Source organism: Macaca thibetana, chromosome 14 (genome assembly GCF_024542745.1).
Source record: "Macaca thibetana thibetana isolate TM-01 chromosome 14, ASM2454274v1, whole genome shotgun sequence".
NCBI classification, from domain to species: domain Eukaryota; kingdom Metazoa; phylum Chordata; class Mammalia; order Primates; family Cercopithecidae; genus Macaca; species Macaca thibetana.
Genome location: NC_065591.1, coordinates 9261234 through 9280875, shown reverse-complemented (window position 1 = coordinate 9280875; position 19642 = coordinate 9261234). Strand labels below are relative to the sequence as shown.

The following is a 19642-nucleotide window of genomic DNA, read 5'->3' as shown; positions in this document are numbered from 1 at the left end:
CAGCCCCACCCCAGTGCTTATCTTGGGAACATCGCCCTTGAGCTTTCATCTCAAGGCTGACGACAACCAGGTCTGGAACCTTCTGTAAGGGGCGGAGGGAGGGCAGGGCCATGTCAGGGAGGGGTAGATCCAGGATGGGTGAACTGAGGGAGTGGGGGTGATGTCAGAGGGTGGCTGAGGAGCTGAGCTCAGTGTGGACATGGTGACCTCCTGCTCCTCACCTGAGCCCAGGGCCCACAGACACTTGGCGGAGCTGAAGCTCAGCTTCTAAGTTTATTTCCGGGATCTAGGGAGAAGCTGGCTGATGGAGTGGCCTCCCGAGGAGGTGTCCGACCTCTGACCTGGGGCCCAGCCAGGCCTGACCCTGGTCTCTGTGGCTGTGGGGCAGGTCAGGCAGCATGAAGAGGAGACCTGCCTTCCGGGGGTTTGGGTCACTGCAGGCAGAGACAGGTTGAGTGAGCAGTGTGGGGCAACCGCCTCTTCCCTCCCCGCCGCCACAGCTGCCCGCACACCTGAGCAGAGCCACCTCCAGCAGGGCCTGCGTTTCCTCCTGCAGGGCCTTCACTTCATCCTGGATGGCCTGGGCCTCCTCCTGGATGGCCTGGGCTCCCTCCTTCAGGCTCTTATACAACAAGGTGGGCTGGACAAAGGGTTGCAGGGCCCGAGGTGGGTAGCCCGCTGTGCAGGCCAACCCGAGGCCCCTCTAGGAGAGCTGGGCTGGGAGGCAGGGAGAAGGCAAGACAAAGAAAGGGGGTCCTGGCTCAGGGTCTCACCAGGTTTTGCAGCTTCTCCCCCAGGGCCAGGTTGTGCACTTGGGTGGTGTTCAGTGACTCCCGAAGCCTAGGGTTGAAAAACAGACCCCTCCCACCTCAGCCCCCAAGCTTTTGTTCCAGGCAGCACCCCTCCCCCCACCTCCTGCATCAACCACCTGGTCCTACAGCCACCTGGGACCAGTGTTTCACTAAGAGCCCAGTCTTCCTGTCCCAGCAAAACCACAGGTGGGACGAGAATTGTTCTCCCTGAGTGATTGGTAGCAGGGGACCCAGAGAAAGACTAAGTATGCTTTTTGCCTTCCTTTGCAAGAGCAGGGCAGGCTGCTTCTGGGTGAGCTAGAAACCCTCTAAGGCTCCCCTTGGAAGGGGTGGGTGGTAGAGGGCTAGCTGCTCCTTTGGGCTGTAGGCAGGGTTGCCACAGGATTCTCGGTGGCTCCAGGCCAGTGACAGGGTCAATGCTGGAACAAGCCCTGCCGAGGTGTATGAATGGGAGGGCTGATCACTCAGGTCTATGGCCTGGATGCCTCTGTCATGCCCCGCCCCCACCTCAGGACCTCTGCTGACAGATGGGGCTCTGACTCCAGCATTACCCGAGAGGGGTGAGCGGCCATGGGATTGTGCAGGCCCCAGCTCCAGAGCCCGACATCTGGGGAACAAGCCCCTCCCCGAGACTGAACATTCCTCAAGTTCTTGGACAATTAAAGGTGGGGGTTCCTGAATGCCCGCTCACCAGGCATGTGGGCCCTGACCTGAAAGCCAGACCTGGCCTCGGTTGGGGGCAGCCTTGTCACCCTACCTGCCCCCATCTGCCCGCCCAGCTCACCTTATGCAGTCATTCTGCAACCGCCTGATCTCCTTTGAGGTCCGCTGGGGGCCCCAGTCTTCCTGATCTAGGAACCGGTACTCCTGGACCTCCGAGTCCCTGGAGCAAGTGGGCAGTGAAGGTCAGGCCAGAGGGTCTAGGGGATGAGGGAGGTGGGTGGGCAGTGTGGGGGTGCCCAGCCACAGGCCCAGGTTCCAGCAGGCCTCTTTGGGCCTCCTCTCTGCACGGGCCAAGGCTGAGTCCTGGCCCAGGTTTGAATGTTTCTGGGTATGGGGTGGGGAGAAACACCATCCGCCTCCCTCAGTTTTGCGCGTGCCTGCATGCTCCTGCACGTGCACACACACTCTCTCTCTCTCTCATGCAGCCTTACGATTCAGGGTCTTTGGGCTCAGTGGGCTCAGACGTGTTCAGGAGTGTAAACAGGAACGTGACGGTGGGTTCCAGTTGTTCTGAGGAAGGTGGCTTTGTAGAGAAGGTGCCAAGGTGACTGGAGAGGGTCGAGGCTGCTCACCCAACAGCCCGGGTCCTCCCACGCCCCCCATCCTTGCCATCTCCCTGCCTTTCAGGGGCCCCATCTTCTGTATCCCCCACCCTGTAGAGAAAGTGTGGTAGGAGGTGTGAACGGGACCCGTCCAGGAGGCCCTCCAGCGCTGAACTCCCTGCACCCATTCCTCAGCTCTGAACCCAGGAGCTGGGCCTGGACGCCCTGACAGCTGGAGGTTGGGTGTGACGACGGGGGTTCAGGCCTCCAATCAGACACAGGAAGAATTTCTCCAGCTGTCCTGCCTTCCCTGCCCGCCGCCTTGGGAGGTGCTGGGGTTTCCGTCACCTCCGAGTTCCGCTCCTCGGCAGCCTGAGTGTCCTTGGGTTCCTGCTCCTCGACAGGCTGTGCCACTCGCTCGTTGGCCAGCTTAGAGTGGGCTCTTTGTCTGCTCCTAAGAGACTGAGAGAGACAGAAGCCTGCTAGTCACCCACACCCACCATCCCCCCACGCCCTTTCTAGCCTGGTCTGGTTTTTGTGGGGCAGCTTCCAGCCTGGGGAGCGTCTATCACCAGCTTTATCCAGCATGCCAGACCCCCTCAAAGTGAAAGTTGCCAGATTTAGCAAATACAATACAGGCTACCCAGTGAAATCTGAATTTCAGCTGAAAATGGAGACTTTTTCAGTATCTGTCTCACATAATGTTTGGGATATACTTACACTAAAACACGATTCACTGCTCGTTTGAAACTCAAATTTAACTAGGTGTCCTGTATTTTATCTGTCAGTCCTACCAAACTACATGCTAAAAATTTTTTTGAGGCTGAGTGCAGTGGCTCACGCCTGTAATCCCAGCACTTTCAGAGGCCAAGGCAGGAGGATCGCTTGAGCCCAGGAGTTAGAGACCAACCTGGGCAACATAGCAAGACCCCATCTCTACAAAAAATTTAAAAATTGGCTGGGCATGGTGGTGTGTGCCTGTAGCCTCAGCTACTTGGGAGGCTGAGGTGGGAGAGTCACTTGAGACTGGGAGGTCGAGGCTACACTCAGGTGTGTTTGCATCACTGTACTCCAGCCTGGGCTTCAGAGCGAGACTCTCAGAAAAAAAAAAAAAGGCTGAAGTTAATAGAATTGTGGCTATTCTTCACCCTGGTATTTTTCAGAATCCTGTGCATCTACTGGCCAAGTAACCACAGACATGGTCCATCTTCACACTGAGTCCACCTGCACCTCTAGATCCCCATGGACTTGCGGCAGGGGGCTTGTGGCTGCCCCTGTTATACTGTTATATTGTACCTTTCCAGGCAGCCTAAAATTACACAATTCCTGACCATGTGATATAAACCGACAGCTCTGCAATTACACAATTCCTGACCATGTGATATAAACCGACAGCTCTGCAGAGGGCCCCGTAACCCTGGAAAGTCCCTGAGCTCCAGCGTGGTATGGCTGCTGGAGAATAGGCAACTCTGTCACCAGGGGAACCTGGCTGTGTATAACAAGATCCACAGAATGATGGAGAGTCGTGCCTCTGAGAACCTCACTTTGGAAACGGCTTAAAGAAACAACTCCAAATAAAAGTAATTCACACGGACGACCACAGTAGCTGATTTACACCATGAAGAAAAACTGGAAGGGGCCTAAAAGGCCCAAATATAAGAAGTGGTAAGGAAACAAAGACTTCTTCACATGGTAGGACACAATTCACTCATGTGCTTACTGGTCTCCTGTAAACATTGCCTGTGGCATAGGCCTTGGGAACATATAGATGGACACAACCTGGTTCTGCCCAGGAGAAGTTCTAGAGGATGAGGGAGGCCCCAGGTTTGCAGCTGACAGTGCGGGGGGATGAGCCACACACAGGTCTGTACAGAGAGCCCTGGCTGCAAGAGGAAGGAGCCATGCACTCTGCTTCGGAGCTCCAGAAAGACTGCACACAGGATGTGCCGCCTGGTCTCAAACAAGGATGCAGGGGAAAGCAGAAGAGGGAATGGTGTAAGCAAGAGCGGTGGGGTCCTGCAAAGGGCCCATGGCAGGGCCTGGGCTATAGCCCACAGGGGACGAGGAGGCATGGGGATCTTTGTGTGTCTGTCTATGTGGGCTGTTTGGCATAGTTCAGAGGATAGGTGGAAGGAGTAGACACTGAGGGCAGGATGCCAAGGGCCTTGGAAGTGAAGAAGAGAGACAAGCCACTAACTGCTGCATATGACAAGTGTCTAAACTGTGTTAATCCTGGAGGTGTGCATGAGACCCTGTCACATCACAAAAGTGGATCTTACGGTGGTATGAGCTGCGTACCAGTGTACCCACATAGGGTTGTCAAATAAAACACAGAATGCCAGGTTAAATTGGGATCTCATCGAGACCATCCTGGCTAACATGGTGAAACCCCGTCTCTATAAAAAAATACAAAAAACTAGCCGGGCGAGTTGGCAGGCGCCTGTAGTCCCAGCTACTTGGGAGGCTGAGGTAGGAGAACGGCGTGAACCTGGGAGGCGGAGCTTGCAGTGAGCTGAGATCCGGCCACTGCACTCCAGCCTGGGCGACAGAGCAAGACTCTGTCTCAAAAAAAATAAAATAAAATAAAATAAATTGGGATCTCAGATAAATGATGAATTTTTTTTGAGACTTTATTATTTATTTTTGAGACAGGGTCTCACTCTGTCGCCCAGGCTGGAGTGCAGTGGCATCCTCTTGGCTCACTGCAGCCTCGACTTCCCAGGCTCAGATGATTCTCCCACTTCAGCCTCCCGAGTAGCTAGAACTGCAGGCCTGCCACCACACCCAGCTAATTTGTGTCTTCTTTGTAGAGACAGGGTTTCACCATGTTGCCCAGACTGGTCTTGAACTCCTGGGCTCAAGTGATCCTCCTGCCTTGGCATCCCAAAGTGCTGGGATTACAGGTATAAGCCACTACACCCAGCCAGATTGAGAATTTCTTCTCCAAAATGCCTATCTAGAAGTGTTTTGGATTTCAGATTTCTTAGGATTTTGGAATATTAGCATTATCTGAAAATCCAGAATCCAAAATGCTACAGTGAATGTCAGGGCAGTGCTCACAGTTTGGGATTTTGGATTTTCTTTTTTCTTTTTTTTGAGAGAGTCTCGCTCTGTCACCCAGGCTGGAGTGTAGTGGTGCAATCTTAGCTCACTGCAAGTTCCATCTCCCAGATTCACACCATTCTCGTGCCTCAGCCTCCCGAGTAGCTGGGACTACAGGTGCCCGCCACCACACCCAGCTAATTTCTTGCATTTTTTAGTAGAGACAGGGTTTCATCATGTCAGCCAGGATGATCGCAATCTCCTGACCTCATGATCCGCCCACCTCGGCCTCCCAAAGTGCTGGGATTACAGGCGTGAGCCACCACGTTCAGCCAGGATTTAGGATTTTCACCCCACATATTTATACCCCATATGTGGCATGGGACATAGTTGTACTAGAAAACTATTATTTCTCTGATTTGGGAAACACTTATCTTTTTTTTTTTGAGACAGAGTCTCGCTTTCTTGCCCAGGCTGGAGTGTAGTGGCGCAGTCTCAGCTCACTGCAACCTCTGCCTTCAGGGTTCAAGCGATTCTCCTGCCTCAGCCTCCTGAGTAGCTAATTTTTGTATTTTTCTTAGAGACGGGGTTTCACCATATTGGTCAGGCTGGTCTCAAACTCATGACCTCGTGATCTGCCTGCGTTGGCCTCCCCAAGTGCTGGGATTGAGGCAGGGTCATGCTTATTCTTAAAAAATTGTGTTGTTTAAGATTCAGGCTTAAGTGGGCATCTTGTATTTTTTGCTAAATCTAGCAACTCTAACACCACGGCCACATGTTGGTGCCCATCAGAGGACACTGGGAGGCATGAAAAGCTCCATGATTACCAGTTGGTACGTGAGGAAGATGAGCAGATAGACAGACAGACAGGACTGGGGTCCTCTCAGGGTCCCACCAGCCAAGCAGAGACAGGTGCTTAATTCAGACTTGGACAGAAGATAGCTCAGGACCCGGATTTGAGTCCTACTCTGCTGCTCATAGGTGGGGCAGCTGCAGGAACTCAGGCTCAGCTTCCTAGCCTGTGAAATGGGTATTCAACTCCACAAATATTGGTTGAGCCCTAACTTTGTGCAAGGCCCTACCCTCAATGCTGAAAGGGTACAAAAATGAATCTCCTCCTTTGAGGGTTAATCACAGGCTGCGTAAAATGCTACTAGCCATCAGTGATGAGGAACTCTGCTGGTTGCTTTGCATATGACATCAACCTTGAAAACAACCTCCCGACCAATTCCGTTAGAGATGGAATTGGCCCCACTTTTCGAAAGAGAAAACCAGGGCTCGAGAAGAGTCACAGATGGGGGTGTACTGATCCCCAAGCAGGTGGCTATCAGGGAGCCTGCCAACCTGTCAGCCACACTGTGGAGAGGGGAAGGCAGCCTGGTCTAGGCCCACATGTTGGGAGAACCACCAGGCCTGAGCCAAAGCCTCATCTCAAGTGGTGGTGGGCCACCGGGCTGAGGACCTAGGCGAGGAGGCAGGGGTCCGTAGGCTGTGTGGGGAACTGCCCTGTGGGGAGGGTGAAGTTCATTCTCCAAGAAATAGGGACAGGTGTGAGCCAGGGGTTCAGACCTCATATGCACGTTAGTGGGACTAGAATTTTGGTGTGGGAGGCTCATGCCTGAGGCAGGGTGCCAGGCGCCATCACTCCTGACTCCACCGGTGCCCCTCCTACCGGGCACTCAGAGGCTCTCTGAAGCCCCTGTCCCCAGCTCCCACTGGAGGGGCACACCTGCCTAGGCTGGTGAGAAACCACCACACCCACTTACTCCATGACGTGTCTGGACACTGGGAGAACAGAGACAAATAGGACCCTGCCTCCAGCCTGAGCTGGAGTTGACACAGCTACTGTGTAAACATGTGTGCAGAGCAGACAGAATGGAGCTTGAAGGTGCTATGATGGAGGTCTGTGTGGACTTCTGGGATTTCTGGGACTCAAAAAGGGAGGGAATGGTCAGTTCTACTTGAAAATTGTTCATTGAGCACTCACCATGCACTAAGTGCTTTACTTGTATTATCTCATTGTTTTTTTTTTTTTTTTTTTTTTTTTTTTGAGATGGAGTCTCGCTGTTTCACCCAGGCTGGAGTGCAGTGGCACAATCTCGGCTCACTGCAACCTCCAGCCCCCGGGGTTCAAGTGATTCTTCTGCCTCAGCCTCCCGAGTAGCTGGGATTACAGGTGCCCACTACCACGCCCAGCTAATTTTTGTATTTTTAGTAGAGACAGGGTTTCATCATCTTGGCCAGGCTGGTCTTGAACTCCTGACCTCAAGCAATCCACCCATCTCAGCTTCCCAAAGTGCTGGGATTACAGGTGTGAGCCACCGCACCCAGCCGGCCATCTCATTTTTAAACACTGTGGCACAGGTATTATTATTGTCCTCATTTTACAGATAAGTAAACTGAGGCACAGTAGAGTCTAATTATTATCATTTGCCTGGGGTCATACAGCTAGAAGCTGGCAGAGCCAGGATTCAAACCGGGTTGGATTGCAGAACCTGTGCTCTTTGCTTTCACCGGGTGGGGCAGGTGGGGAGGAAAGGCTGAGCAGGTGTGGCGTATGAGCCAGACTTAATGACGCGGGGCTACCCAGGTGACGCAGGAGTGGGAAAAGACACAAGAGGCAGAGAGCAAAGGTTCAGAGGCAGGGACCTCTGAGCAACTCGCAGCCTGCGTTGGGTCTATGGGCTGAAGCCTGGACACCAGCCTTGGCCTGGAGTCCTCATGAGCCCCGCTAAGGTGTCAGGAGCCCCCTAGACCAGCCAGGGTTCTGGGGTGCAAACAGGAAACAATGCTGGCTGATTTGAGCAAAAAGGAGTTTATTGGGAGGATGCTGGGGAGTCACAGAACTCATGGAAAGAAGAGACTTCAAAGGGCAAGCATTGTAGGGCGCCGACTGCCAGAACCAGGACGGGGGAGGGCCTGCAGACGAGCAAACACATTCCCCCCACCAGACACTGCTGGACAGGCGGTGCCTTCATCCCTCCTCACACCCATTGCTCAAGGTGGGGAATCTGATCAGCTTAGGTCCTGGTTGCGGGGATCCACCAGCGACCATCCATTCTACCGCAGCTCGGAGCATGGGAAGTCAGCAGAGCTTTCTGTTTTGGCTGGAGAGCAGTGGCACAATATTGGCTCATCACAACTTCCACCTCCTGGGTTCAAGCCATTCTCCTGCCTCAGCCACCCAAGTAGCTGGGATTACAGGCACCCGCCACCAGGCCCAGCTAATTTTTCTATTGTTAGTAGAGACGGAGTTTCACCATGTTGGCCAAGCTGGTCTTGAACTCCTGACCTCAAGTGATCCGCCAGTCTTGGCCTCCCAAAATGCTGGGATTACAGGTGTGAGCCACTGCGCCTGGCCCAATTTCCTTCTTTTTAAGGCTGAATAATATTCCACTGTATTGATAGGTCACACTTTATCCATTCAGGTGCTGGTAGACATTTGTGTTTCCAGCTGTTTGGTTATTGTTGAATAATGCTGCTAGGAACATGGGTGTACAAATCTATTCCAATCCCTGCTTTCAACTTTCTCTGGTCTTATTACACTCAGATGTGAAATTGTATTAAAAGGTTTTAAAGGTCAGGCATGGTGGCACATGCCTGAGTGTCAGCTACTCGGGCGGCTGAGGTGGGAGGATGGCTTGAGTCTGGGAGGTGGAGGTTGCAGTGAGCCCAGATCACAATACTGCAGTCCAGCCTGGGCGACAGAGCCAGACCCTGTCTCAAAAAAAAAACAAAACAAAGGCAGGGGTTTTGGCTGGGCATAGTGGCTCACACCTGTAATCCCAGCACTTTGGGAGGCCGAGGATGGTGGATCACCTGACCAACATGGAGAAACCCAGTCTCTACTAAAACTACAAACTAGCTGAGTGTGGTGGCACATGCCTGTAATCCCAGCTACTCAGGGGCTGAGGCAGGAGAATCGCTTGAACTCGGGAGGCGGAGGCTGTGGTGTGCCGAGATTGTGCCATTGCACTCCAGCCTGGGTGACAAGAGTGAAACTCAGTCCCAAAAAAAAAAAAAAAAAAAAAAAAAAAAAAAAAAAAACGAAAGGGTTTTAAGGAGAGGAGAAATAGGCCCAGCACGCCAGCCATGGTGATTCACACCTATAACCCCAGCATTTTGGGAGGCCGAGTCGGGCGGATCACCTGAGGTCAGGAGTTCGAGACTAGCCTGGCCAACATAATGAAATCCCGTCTCTACTAAAAATAGAAAAATTAGCCAGGCATGGTGGCGGGCAACTGTAATCCTAACTACGCGGGAGGCTGAGGCAGGAGAATTGCTTGAACCCAGGAGGTGGAGGTTGCAGTTAGCCGATTGTGCCACCACACCCTAGCCTGGGCAACAAAAGTGAAACTCCATCTCAAAATTAAAAAATTAAGGAGGGAAGAGACAGGATCATATTGTGTGTTTTAGGAAATATGTTCTAGCTGCAGTGCAGACAGTGTGGAGACACAGCAGCCAAAGGGAAGCACCCACAGGAGGCTAGTGCAATTGTCTGGTGACTGTGGAGTGGGGGGGATGTTGAGGGGGATGGGGCTGGCCAGATGGGGTGAAGGAAGGAGCTGGTCCTGGGTTCCTGGCCTGTGTGACTGTGTCAGCTGGTGGCTCTGCTAATGGCACAGATAACACAGGAGTAAGCAAGCTGCTGGATGAGCAGAGCTTCAGATGACTTCCTGAAAGGCAGTTCTAGATTCTGATTTGTAGCTCAGGACAGTTTTAGGTTGGAGATAAAGATGGCCAAGTCTTGAGCAAGGAGGCAGTTCAGAGAACCTAAGGCTACCTGGCAAGAGCAGGCAGGTGGGAAAGAGGGTCCAGGACTGAGGCCTGGTATGCAGACATTTCAGGAAAAGCCAAGAAAAAGGAGCTGGCAGTGCCATAGCTCCAAAGAGGGTGTGCTGGCAGAGTCCTGAGCTTGGAATACTGGACATTAGGACATCACTGGTTACCTTTGAGCTGTAAAGAGAGTGATGAGGGCATTGTGAATAAATTCAAAGAAAGTAAACAGCAACTTGGAACGTTCCTTCAAGCTTAAAAGGAGGGAGTAATGGTGGTAGCTAACGACAGATGCTGGTCAACTTTTGGTTGTTTTTGTCTTTTGAGACAGGGTCTATACTCTGTCGCCTAGACTGGAGTGCAATGGCGTCATCATGGCTCACTGTAGCCCCGACCTCCCAGGCTCAGGTGATCCTCCCACCTCAGCCTCCTGAGTGGCTAGGACTACAGATATGCGCCACCACACCCATTTTTTTTTTTACATTTTTTGTAGAGTCAGGGTCTCCCTATGTTGCCCAGACTGGTCTTGAACTCCTGAGCTCAAGTGATCCTCCTGCCTCGGCTTCCCAAAGTGCTAGGATTATAGGTGTGAGCCACTGTGCCCAGCCTGGTTGTCATTTTTTAACAACAAAGCAAATAAAAGCCATTTAGGGCCGGGCGCGGTGGCTCAAGCCTGTAATCCCAGCACTTTGGGAGGCCGAGATGGGCGGATCACGAGGTCAGGAGATCGAGAGACGATCCCGGCTAACACGGTGAAACCCCGTCTCTACTAAAAAATACAAAAAAATAGCCGGGCGAGGTGGCGGGCGCCTGTAGTCCCAGCTACTCGGGAGGCTGAGGCAGGAGAATGGCGTAAACCCGGGAGGCGGAGCTTGCAGTGAGCTGAGATCCGGCCACTGCACTCCAGCCTGGGTGACAGAGCAAGACTTCGTCTCAAAAAAAAAAAAAAAAAAAAAAAAGCCATTTAGGACTTGGCAGAAAGAGGAAGGCTTCAGAGACAAGATAATTGGATCAAAAGCCAAGGTGGAAAGGTTAGCCTTGAAGAAGGGACCCGTATCCTCTGGGTCAGAAAAGGAGGTCAAAGTGAATTAAGTCTGCTGAAAACTTAATGGCCTTGATTTGTTTGGATGACTAGGAGGCAAGTACGAGTATGGAGGATGGGATGGGAGGCTGGTCTGTGCCACCTACATGTAGGGTCCTAGCCTTACCTAAGGCCAAGTGGGAGAATTTCCAAGCATCAGCATCTTTGAGCAGCTCCCCAGGGGTCCCACAGCACCAGCTGCTACACAGCATCCAGTCTGGACCATGGAGTGAGCAACTCAGGCTCCTTCAAAGGAGCCTGAAAGGGAATGGGGAACAAGGGCTGGACTTGGGAGGATGTTTACTTCCCAGGCATCTCCTGTGGGCACTGGGGGAGCTCTCAGCACCCTCACCCCAGACCCGACTTTCTTCCTCCTGGAAGAGGAGAGGATTAGGGACTGGACAGAAATAAACAAGACAAAGGGCAGGACAGGCCAGGCGCAGTGGCTCACGCCTGTAATCCCAGCACTTTGGGAGGCCAAATCACTTGAGGTCAGAGTTCGAGACCAGCCTGGCCAACATGGTGAAACCCCATCTCTAATAAAAATATTAAAATTAGGCCGGGCGCGGTGGCTCAAGCCTGTAATCCCAGCACTTTGGGAGGCCGAGACGGGCGGATCACAAGGTCAGAAGATCGAGACCATCCTGGTTAACACGGTGAAACCTCGTCTCTACTAAAAAAAATACAAAAAACTAGCCGGGCGAGGTGGCGGGCGCCTGTAGTCCCAGCTACTCGGGAGGCTGAGGCAGGAGAATGGCGTAAACCCGGGAGGCGGAGCTTGCAGTGAGCTGAGATCCGGCCACTGCACTCCAGCCTGGGCGACAGACCGAGACTCCGTCTCAAAAAAAAAAAAAAAAAAAAAAAAAAATTAAAATTAGCTGGGCTTGGTGGTGGGCACCTGTAACCCCAGCTACTGGGGAGGCTGAGGCAGGAGAAACGCTTGAAACCGGGAGGTGGAGGTTGCAGTGAGCTGAGCGCATGCCACTGGACTCCAACCTAGGCGACACAGTGAGACTCCGCCTCAAGAAAAAGAAAAAAAAGTGGGGCAGGACAGTGATCTACCATGGGGCGAATGGGGGTGGGCGGGGCTGGGAACGCCCGGACAAAGGGACAACTCCAGTGATGCAGCCCACAGGAGGCCTGGCCTTACCCTCGGCTCTGCCTTTGACTCAATAAAAGAAACAGTCCATGGACAGGCAGAAAATCTTTAATCAGGATTTTTTTCCAACTATAAAACAAAATCCCATTTTTTTCCTTAAATTTAGTTCCTCAGGAACAGAGAAGTTTGCAGTGATGATCTCAACTCCGCATCATCTGGTGACCTCTGATTCTGCAGGACTAAGACATTTCCCAAGAGTTCTGCCATATCAGCCAGTGAGGACAAGAGTTCTTCAGTGCGGTTCAGCTCAAGGACACCTAGGCCTCCCCCGTAAGGGGGCTTGCTTGCAAGTCTGACAAAGCACAGAGCGTTGAACAGATGGCCTGGGACTCCCAGGCCTGGCAGAGGGTTTTATTAGGGCCTGCCTGGCCTGCAACGTTTCTTCCAAGTACCCTGACCCAGCACTCATCTTCACTGGCATTCTCTGTTATCCACCAGCTCCTCTGCACACCTCAGCGTCTACTTCCATGAACTTATAAACATCAAAAGGTACAACGGACTGGGGTGCGGTGGGAGAGTCGGGGCAGGGCAGCCTTCAAATCCACACTATTGAATCCTCAGTATTCAAAGAAGAGAAAGATGGGGAAATTCTCCAGAGATCATGAGATGCATCCAGGCAGTGTTCTCATGTGAGAGGATAGGGAGGCCAAAAACTAAAATTGCTCTCAGCCCCCGCCGCTGTCTGGTACACAAGGAGTTTCCGAGGACTTTACAGGCATAGTCGCAAAATGCTAGTAAGACTGGCACTCTTCAACTTTTTCTTCTAGGGCCAAGTAGACTCTGTGTAACTTATTTTGTAAGAAATAGGTGTGGGTGACAAGAGGGGCCACCTCCACCCCTGCAGCAGAGTGGTAAGACTCCAGCGTGGGCCCTGCGCAAGGCACCAGCCCAGAGGCTGTGAGCCACAGAAACCCACAGCACCTGGTGGCCCCTTTGCTCCAAGCAGCCAGTGCCCTATCAACCTGGCATTTACCAAACATCTCAACAGCAGACCAGAACTAGAAAACACAGCTTCTGTGTAGTACACACTTATGGTCTGAGACCCAACTAAGGCTCCCCACATCCTTCAAAACTCAGACTTCACAGGCTGAATGTCCAGCTTCTTCCTCCAAGATAGAATTGCCCTCCGCCCACGAATTCTCTCTGGGACTATTTACAGAATTGGAAGGAAAACTCACGGAACCGAAAACTTCTTTACGCAGATGAGTTCAGGAAGAAAGCCACCAACAGAAGGCAACTCAGGATGGAAAGGCCGAGGCTGGCAGAACCCCTGGGCCTATTTCCAAGGAGCCACCCTTCCTGGCAAGAGCAGAGGGTGCCCCTCACCTCAACCCTCAGCCCTTTAACTTCTGGCTGGGCCAGTGATTCTCCTCCACAGTCTATGGCCCATCTGGAAACTGGCTGTGGTACTTTGGAGAGATAGGAAGGACAGGACAAGAGACAGGACACCAGTGAGTGGCTGGGCCAGGCGGCCCCATTTCCTAACACCAAGATGGCTGCCACTGCTGCCCAAGCCCTCAAAGGCAGACAGGCTTCATGCACAGCACCAGCACACACACAGGTAACAAGACCAGGGGAGGGGACCCTAAGTGTCCCCTCCACAGGGAGGGGGCTATGTACAGGACAGGAGGGAGAGTCTGGCCAGGTGCACCCCCCACTGCATCTCATTCAACCAGGAGATCAAACTGCTCAGCAGCTTCAAACTCCGCGTTCATGGCCGCCGCCCACTCATCCAGCTCCGTTTTCTGAGGGAAGAGAAATGGGGAGCAGGTGAGTGAGAAGGGAACATGGTGGCTGGAGCATCTCACCCACACCCTGCAGGTGCTGCCTATCCCCCAAAAGAGCCAGAGCCCCAGCCGTGCACGTCTGCTGGAGCACACGGCAGAGAAAAACCCCTGCCTCTCACTCACCAAGATCTCTGGCATCTTCTTCTTCTTACGTTTCTGTTTCTCGGGTGGTGGGGAGATTCCAGGGAGAGTCATGTCTGGGGCCCAGGGCTTTGCACAGACTCTGGGGACCTCAGTGAATTTGGAGCACACCACTGGTGAGACTCCGGACAAGTCTTCTGCCCCCAGCAGCCCCTCGAAGCCAAAGCAGGACCGGCGGCCTGGGGTGGAGGTGGAGGTAGAGGCCAGGGTCTCCAGCCGGCTGTAGGAACGCCTGACTTTCTTAGACATTTCCAAGTCTCTGGCGTCCAGCTCTCCTTCCGTGGAGCTGGACTCGGCATCAGGGTTGGGCACAGGAGTGGTAGTGGGGGTGGCAGGGATGCTGTGTGTCTTGAAAAGGTCCTCTTTAGTAAGCTCCCTGCCAGGGGGCTCGTTTTCTTTCTCCAAGAAAAAGGCAATCTGTACCAGGACAGAAGAGAGGATGCCCCCAATACTTAGTTGGACTGCTTACTTCCAGAAAAGCCTGAGAAGATTCAGCGTGGAAAGAAAGACCCACAGGACACACACTTTTTTAAGGAAGAGACAAATCAGACCCTGAAAGAGACGAGGGGAGAAGAAAACAACCCACCATTGCTTCCGAGGAGTCTGCTTTTGTGACACGAGTGGACTTGCCCCCATCTGCTGATGCTGTCGCTTGCTTCCAAAATGTGCCCAGCATCCAGCCTCCCCTCTGACCAACTCAAGCCCTCATTAGGTGTCTTCCAGACCAGCTGAGCAACCTTTTTTTGTTTGTTTTGTTTCCGGATATAGGGTCTTAACTCTGTTGCCCAGGCTGGAGTGCAGTGGCACGATCATGGCTCACTGCAGCCTCAGCCTCCAGGGCTCATGCAATCCTTCTACCTCAGCCTCTGAGTAGCCAGGACTACAGGCACGTGCCACTCTGGCTGATTTTTTTTGTTTCTTTGTAGAACAGGGGGATCTCCCTATGTTGCCCAGGCTGGTCCCAGCGACCTTCTGATTTCTCTCCACATTTCCGCCCTTGCCTTCTGTGGTCCATCTGCCACAAAGCTGATGAGGATTGTCCTAAAATGTCCACTCAGTCCATAAGTATTTATCAGTCACCTGTTCTGTGCCAGGAACTGGGAATATAGCAGGGAATAAAACAGAGAAAACCCCTGCCCCATTCTAAGGGAAAAACAGATAAGAAAATTCAGTATTATGTGAGCAGTATCAAGCACTACAGGAAAACACAGAACAGGACAGAGTGCTTGGGGTAGGTTAGAATTGCGAAGAGATAAAGGTCAATACAGGCCTCACTGAGGTGACATTCTAGCTACAACTTGAAGGAGGTATGGGAGTGACTCGTGGCCAAGTGTTCTAGGCAGTGGGAACAGAAGGTGCAAAAACCCTGAGGCCACAGCGTACTAGTCAGGGTCAAAGAACAAGAGGCCAGCGTGGCTGAAGTGAAGGAAAGAGGAAGAAACTGAAGATGAAGTTCAAGAGGTAACGGGTGGCCAGACATGGTGGCTCATGCATATAATCCCAGCACTTTGGGAAGCTGAGGTGGGTGGATCACCTGAGGTCAGAAGTTCGAGACAAGTCTGGCCAACATAGTGAAACCGTCACTACTGAAAATACAAAAAAATTAGCCAGGCGTGGTGGCAGGTGCCTGTAATCCCAGCTACTTGGGAGGCTGAGGCAGGAGAATCAACTGAACGTGGGAGGCAGAGGTTGTAGTGAGCCGAGATTGCGCCACTGTGCTCCAGCCTGGGTGACAGTACAAGACTCCAACTCAAAAAAAAAAAAAAGGCCGGGCACGGTGGCTCACACCTGTAATTCCAGCACTTTGGGAGGCCGAGGCGGGCGGATCACGAGGTCAGGAGATCGAGACCATCCTGGCTAACATGATGAAACCCCGTCTCCACTAAAAATACAAAAAAATTAGCTGGGCCTGGTGGCGGGCACCTGTAGTCCCAGCTACTTGGGAGGCTGAGGCAGGAGAATGGCGTGAACCCGGGAGGCAGAGCTTGCAGTGAGCCAAGATTGCGCCACTGCACTCCAGCCTGGGCGACAGAATGAGACTCCGTCTCAAAAAAACAAAAAACAGGGAAGCTGAATAAATTGGTGGTCACCACTGACTACCACTTCCTCATCCTCTGTAGCCAAGCAGTCACCCAGGTCCTGGCAACTTTATCCTGTTTGATGTACCATGAATCTCAGTCAGTCAACAAGAATGAGTGGCTACTAGGAAAGGCAGAAGTCCCTACCCTCAAGGTGCCTATGTTCTTAGAGAGGAGAGAAAGACATCAAACATGCAAGAAAATACACTATAAGAACTGGTAAGGATCAGGCACAGTGGCTCATGCCTATAATCCCAACACTTTAGGAGGCCAAGGTGGGAGGATCACTTAAGTCCAGGAGTTCAAGACCAGCCTGGGCAACATAGTGAACCCTCATCTCTACAAAAAAAATTAGAGAAAGCATAAAAAAATTAGCCAGGCATGGTGGTGTGCGACTGTAGTCCCAGCTACTTGAGAGGCTGAGGAAGGAGGATCTGCAGTGAGTCAAAATCTCACCACTGTGCTCCAGCCTGGGTGGCAGAGCAAGACCTTGTCTTTAGAACTGGTAAGGCCTAAGAGAATTACATAGAGAAATGTGCCAGCAATAGGATAAGGGTGATCAGGGAAGGCCTCTGGGGAGGGATTCCGTCTGAACCCAGTACTGTGTGTCATCCTGGCTTTAGCTCACGCCCTTGGCTTCATGCTTCAGAATTCCTGGACTTCACGTCATTCCACTGGTCTTGGAGCCCCAAGGTAGCGCTTCTCCAAACCATTCTCCCCACGGCTCCCAGAAGGGTCTTTCTTAAAACATTCAAACTTGACTCAGTCACTACCTTACCCAGAACTCTCCAAAGGCTGCCCACAGACCCAAGAATGAAGCCCAAGTCATGAGTGTGGCTTTTGTGCCTCATCGGGCTCTGCTCTGCCTTAGGGTGCCCCCTCCCCTGCTGAGGTCTGCTGCAGACACTAAACAAATTGCTATTCCCCAAACCTTGTGATTTTTCTTTAAATTCCCAATCTCTGCAAACATGGCTTCTTCTTTGGCCTGGAACCCCCCCTTTTTTTTTTTGAGATGGAGTCTTGTTTTGTCGCCCAGGCTGGAGTGCAGGGGTGCGATCTTGGCCACTGCAACTTCCGCCTCCTGGGTTCAAGCGATTCTCCTGCCTCAGCCTCTTAAGTAGCTGGGACTACAGGCATGTGCCACCATGCCTGGCTAATTTTTGTATTTTTAGTAGAGACAGGGTTTCATCATGTTGGCCAGGCTAGTCTTAAACTCTTGACCCAAGTGATCTGCCTGCCTCGGCCTCCCAAAGTGTTAGGATTACAGGTGTGAGCCACTGCACCCACCCTCTACTTGTCTTTAAAGACTCAGTTTAAATGTTTCTTCTTCCATGAAACATTCCCTGAGCCACATGGTCTGGGTTAGCCACCATCATAGCATCTAGTATTCCTTATTGCAGTCCCAGTACACAACGCTGCCATCACTGGTCATTTGTCTTTCTCCCTAGTTGACTCTAAGCCCTATCGGCTCTTCAAAGGAGTTCACATTTCTCATTCATTATGTCTTCAGATTGTCTATTAATGAAACATCCTTTGACAATAGCTTGTGCTAAAACTGTAAAAATGTCATACACATGACTTATCTTAGAACACCCATAAATGAAAGCTAAAGGCAAAATGGATTAGAAAGGCAGTATGTGGAGTTAAGACATCGCTCAGTTTTTACATGAAGTTCCAGGAAAATGGTAGAAATACACAAGGCATAAAAAGTTAAGTGTATTGCCGGGCGCAGTGGCTCAAGCCTGTAATCCCAGCACTTTGGGAGGCCGAGACGGGCGGATCACGAGGTCAGGAGATCGAGACCATCCTGGCTAACACGGTGAAACCCCGTCTCTATTAAGAAATACAAAAAACTAGCCGGGCGAGGTGGCGGGCGCCTGTAGTCCCAGCTACTCGGGAGGCTGAGGCAGGAGAATGGCGTGAACCCAGGAGGCGGAGCTTGCAGTGAGCTGAGATCCGGCCACTGCACTCCAGCCTGGGCGACAGAGCGAGACTCCGTCTCAAAAAAAAAAAAAAAAAAAAAAAAAGTTAAGTGTATTAAGTCTTCAGGGAGTACTCAAGACTGGCAGTGCATGCAGGTGCCCAAAGGCAAACTGTTTTTGTAGTACTGCAAAACAGCTCCCTGGGCAGATGTGAGCAGCCAATGTGTGCTGTCCACCTCTAGAGTGACCCAGATTCTACTTAATTAAGTAGATGAAAGTGAACTCACCCTAGGGCTCCTGCGAGGTGACTGGACAGCTGGGACCTGCGGGGTACAATACCAATTGATCTCATAGCTGGCCCCCAGTTTCGCCCGCCTACTCACCCACAACACCCTCCTTAGCCTTTACCTCTACAGCATGGGCCACGATCCTCTTTAAAACGATGGGCTTTCTGATTGCAGCCGCACTGGGTGTCTGGAGAAGAGGGATGAACGTGAGCTCAACATTAGGTGAGGGGCCACAAGGGGAGGAAGTGAGAAACCTGGGGCTCACCTTCGGCCAGATTTCAGGGAGGATGCTCGGGAGTTCAGAGCCTGATTTCCGCTGGGACCTCCGCAGAGGCTTAGTAGGAGATGGGGCCCTTGGCCCTGGAAAGAGAAAAAAGTTAAGTGGTAGAGGAGGACTCTAGACCTTAGAGTCCAGAGAACAGGTTCTAGAGACAGCGAGAAAATTCCCAAACAAGCCCTTCTAAGGGCGCCTCCTCTGGAGGCAGCAGCGGGAGGGAAGGGCAATCTTTCACAGGACTGCGTCCCCCAAACGGCTCGACCTCACGTCTCCCGCGCGCCCTCCGCTCACCGGAGCGCTGAGCGGCTCCTCCGGACCGCGTTCGCCTCCCAGACATAACTAAGCTCGGTCTCGAGCTCCTCCAGCGCCGCCGCCCCGGGCGCGCGCCAACGGGGAAGGCCACTCGCTGCAAAAAACTTTCGAATTACCCGCCCTGCGGAGAAGGAAGCGGAAGTGACGTAGGGACAGAGGTCCGCGGCGCTCGGGCCCCCTCTCTTTTCCACCGGTCTTCACGTCTAGCGTCAGCGGAGGCGTGGCCCAGGGGTGCGATGGCGTCATCAGGGCGCGCCGCACCCGGAAGAGACGTGGCAGCGGAGGGATAATCGGGGCGGCCGGGGCTGAAGGGAGCGGAGCAAGATCCTTGGAGAGCGTGGTCCCTGCCCTTCCTCGCCTCGAAGCATCGCTGCCGCCCTTCGGAACTGGTGCAGCGGCCGATCAGTAAACACAGAGACTGGGGTCTGTAGAGAAGGGGCGGGGCTTGGAGGGGGTGGGGCTCAGGGGAGGCCTCGGGGGCGGGGCCGGTGGTATCGGGGAGTCGCTGATGGAGGGGCCTGGCCGGGGGCGGGATCCAGAAGGATTGAGGGGTCGCCGGAGGTGGGATTTATGCAGGGGGTGTTTCCCCGCATAAGGAGGAACAGTGGGCAGAAATCTTGGGTCGGGGCGAATAAGAGAGTGTCTGGGGGAGTTAAGAGTGGAAACTGGGCTGGTGAGAGCGTAGTGGTGGCCACCAGAACCT

General features: G+C 52.8%; 2 protein-coding genes across 4 annotated transcripts in view; one reads left to right on the top strand and one right to left on the bottom strand.

Annotated features, from left to right (window-relative positions):
• Positions 1–19642, top strand: part of VPS51 (VPS51 subunit of GARP complex) — a 148382-nt gene that overhangs the window by 93893 nt on the left and 34847 nt on the right. The gene's annotated exons all lie outside the window — the stretch shown is intronic.
• Positions 32–19130, bottom strand: CDCA5 (cell division cycle associated 5). 3 transcript variants are annotated; one of them, XM_050757222.1, is made up of 11 exons: positions 18919–19130; positions 18616–18710; positions 18472–18537; positions 18351–18386; positions 14046–14480; positions 2426–2539; positions 1967–2058; positions 1597–1695; positions 774–840; positions 513–640; positions 248–434 (listed from the first exon to the last, which is right to left on the bottom strand). In XM_050757222.1, exons 1-11 carry the CDS (start codon positions 18962–18964, stop codon positions 287–289), a joined length of 1326 nt encoding a protein of 441 aa, XP_050613179.1. In that variant the 5' UTR covers positions 18965–19130; the 3' UTR covers positions 248–286. The 3 variants fall into 3 exon arrangements, with proteins under 3 accessions (XP_050613180.1, XP_050613179.1, XP_050613181.1); XM_050757223.1 differs by lacking the exon at positions 14046–14480 and having other exon boundaries at positions 32–434; positions 18919–19050; XM_050757224.1 differs by lacking the exons at positions 248–434; positions 513–640; positions 774–840; ... (1 more) ...; positions 1967–2058; positions 2426–2539 and adding an exon at positions 12169–13880.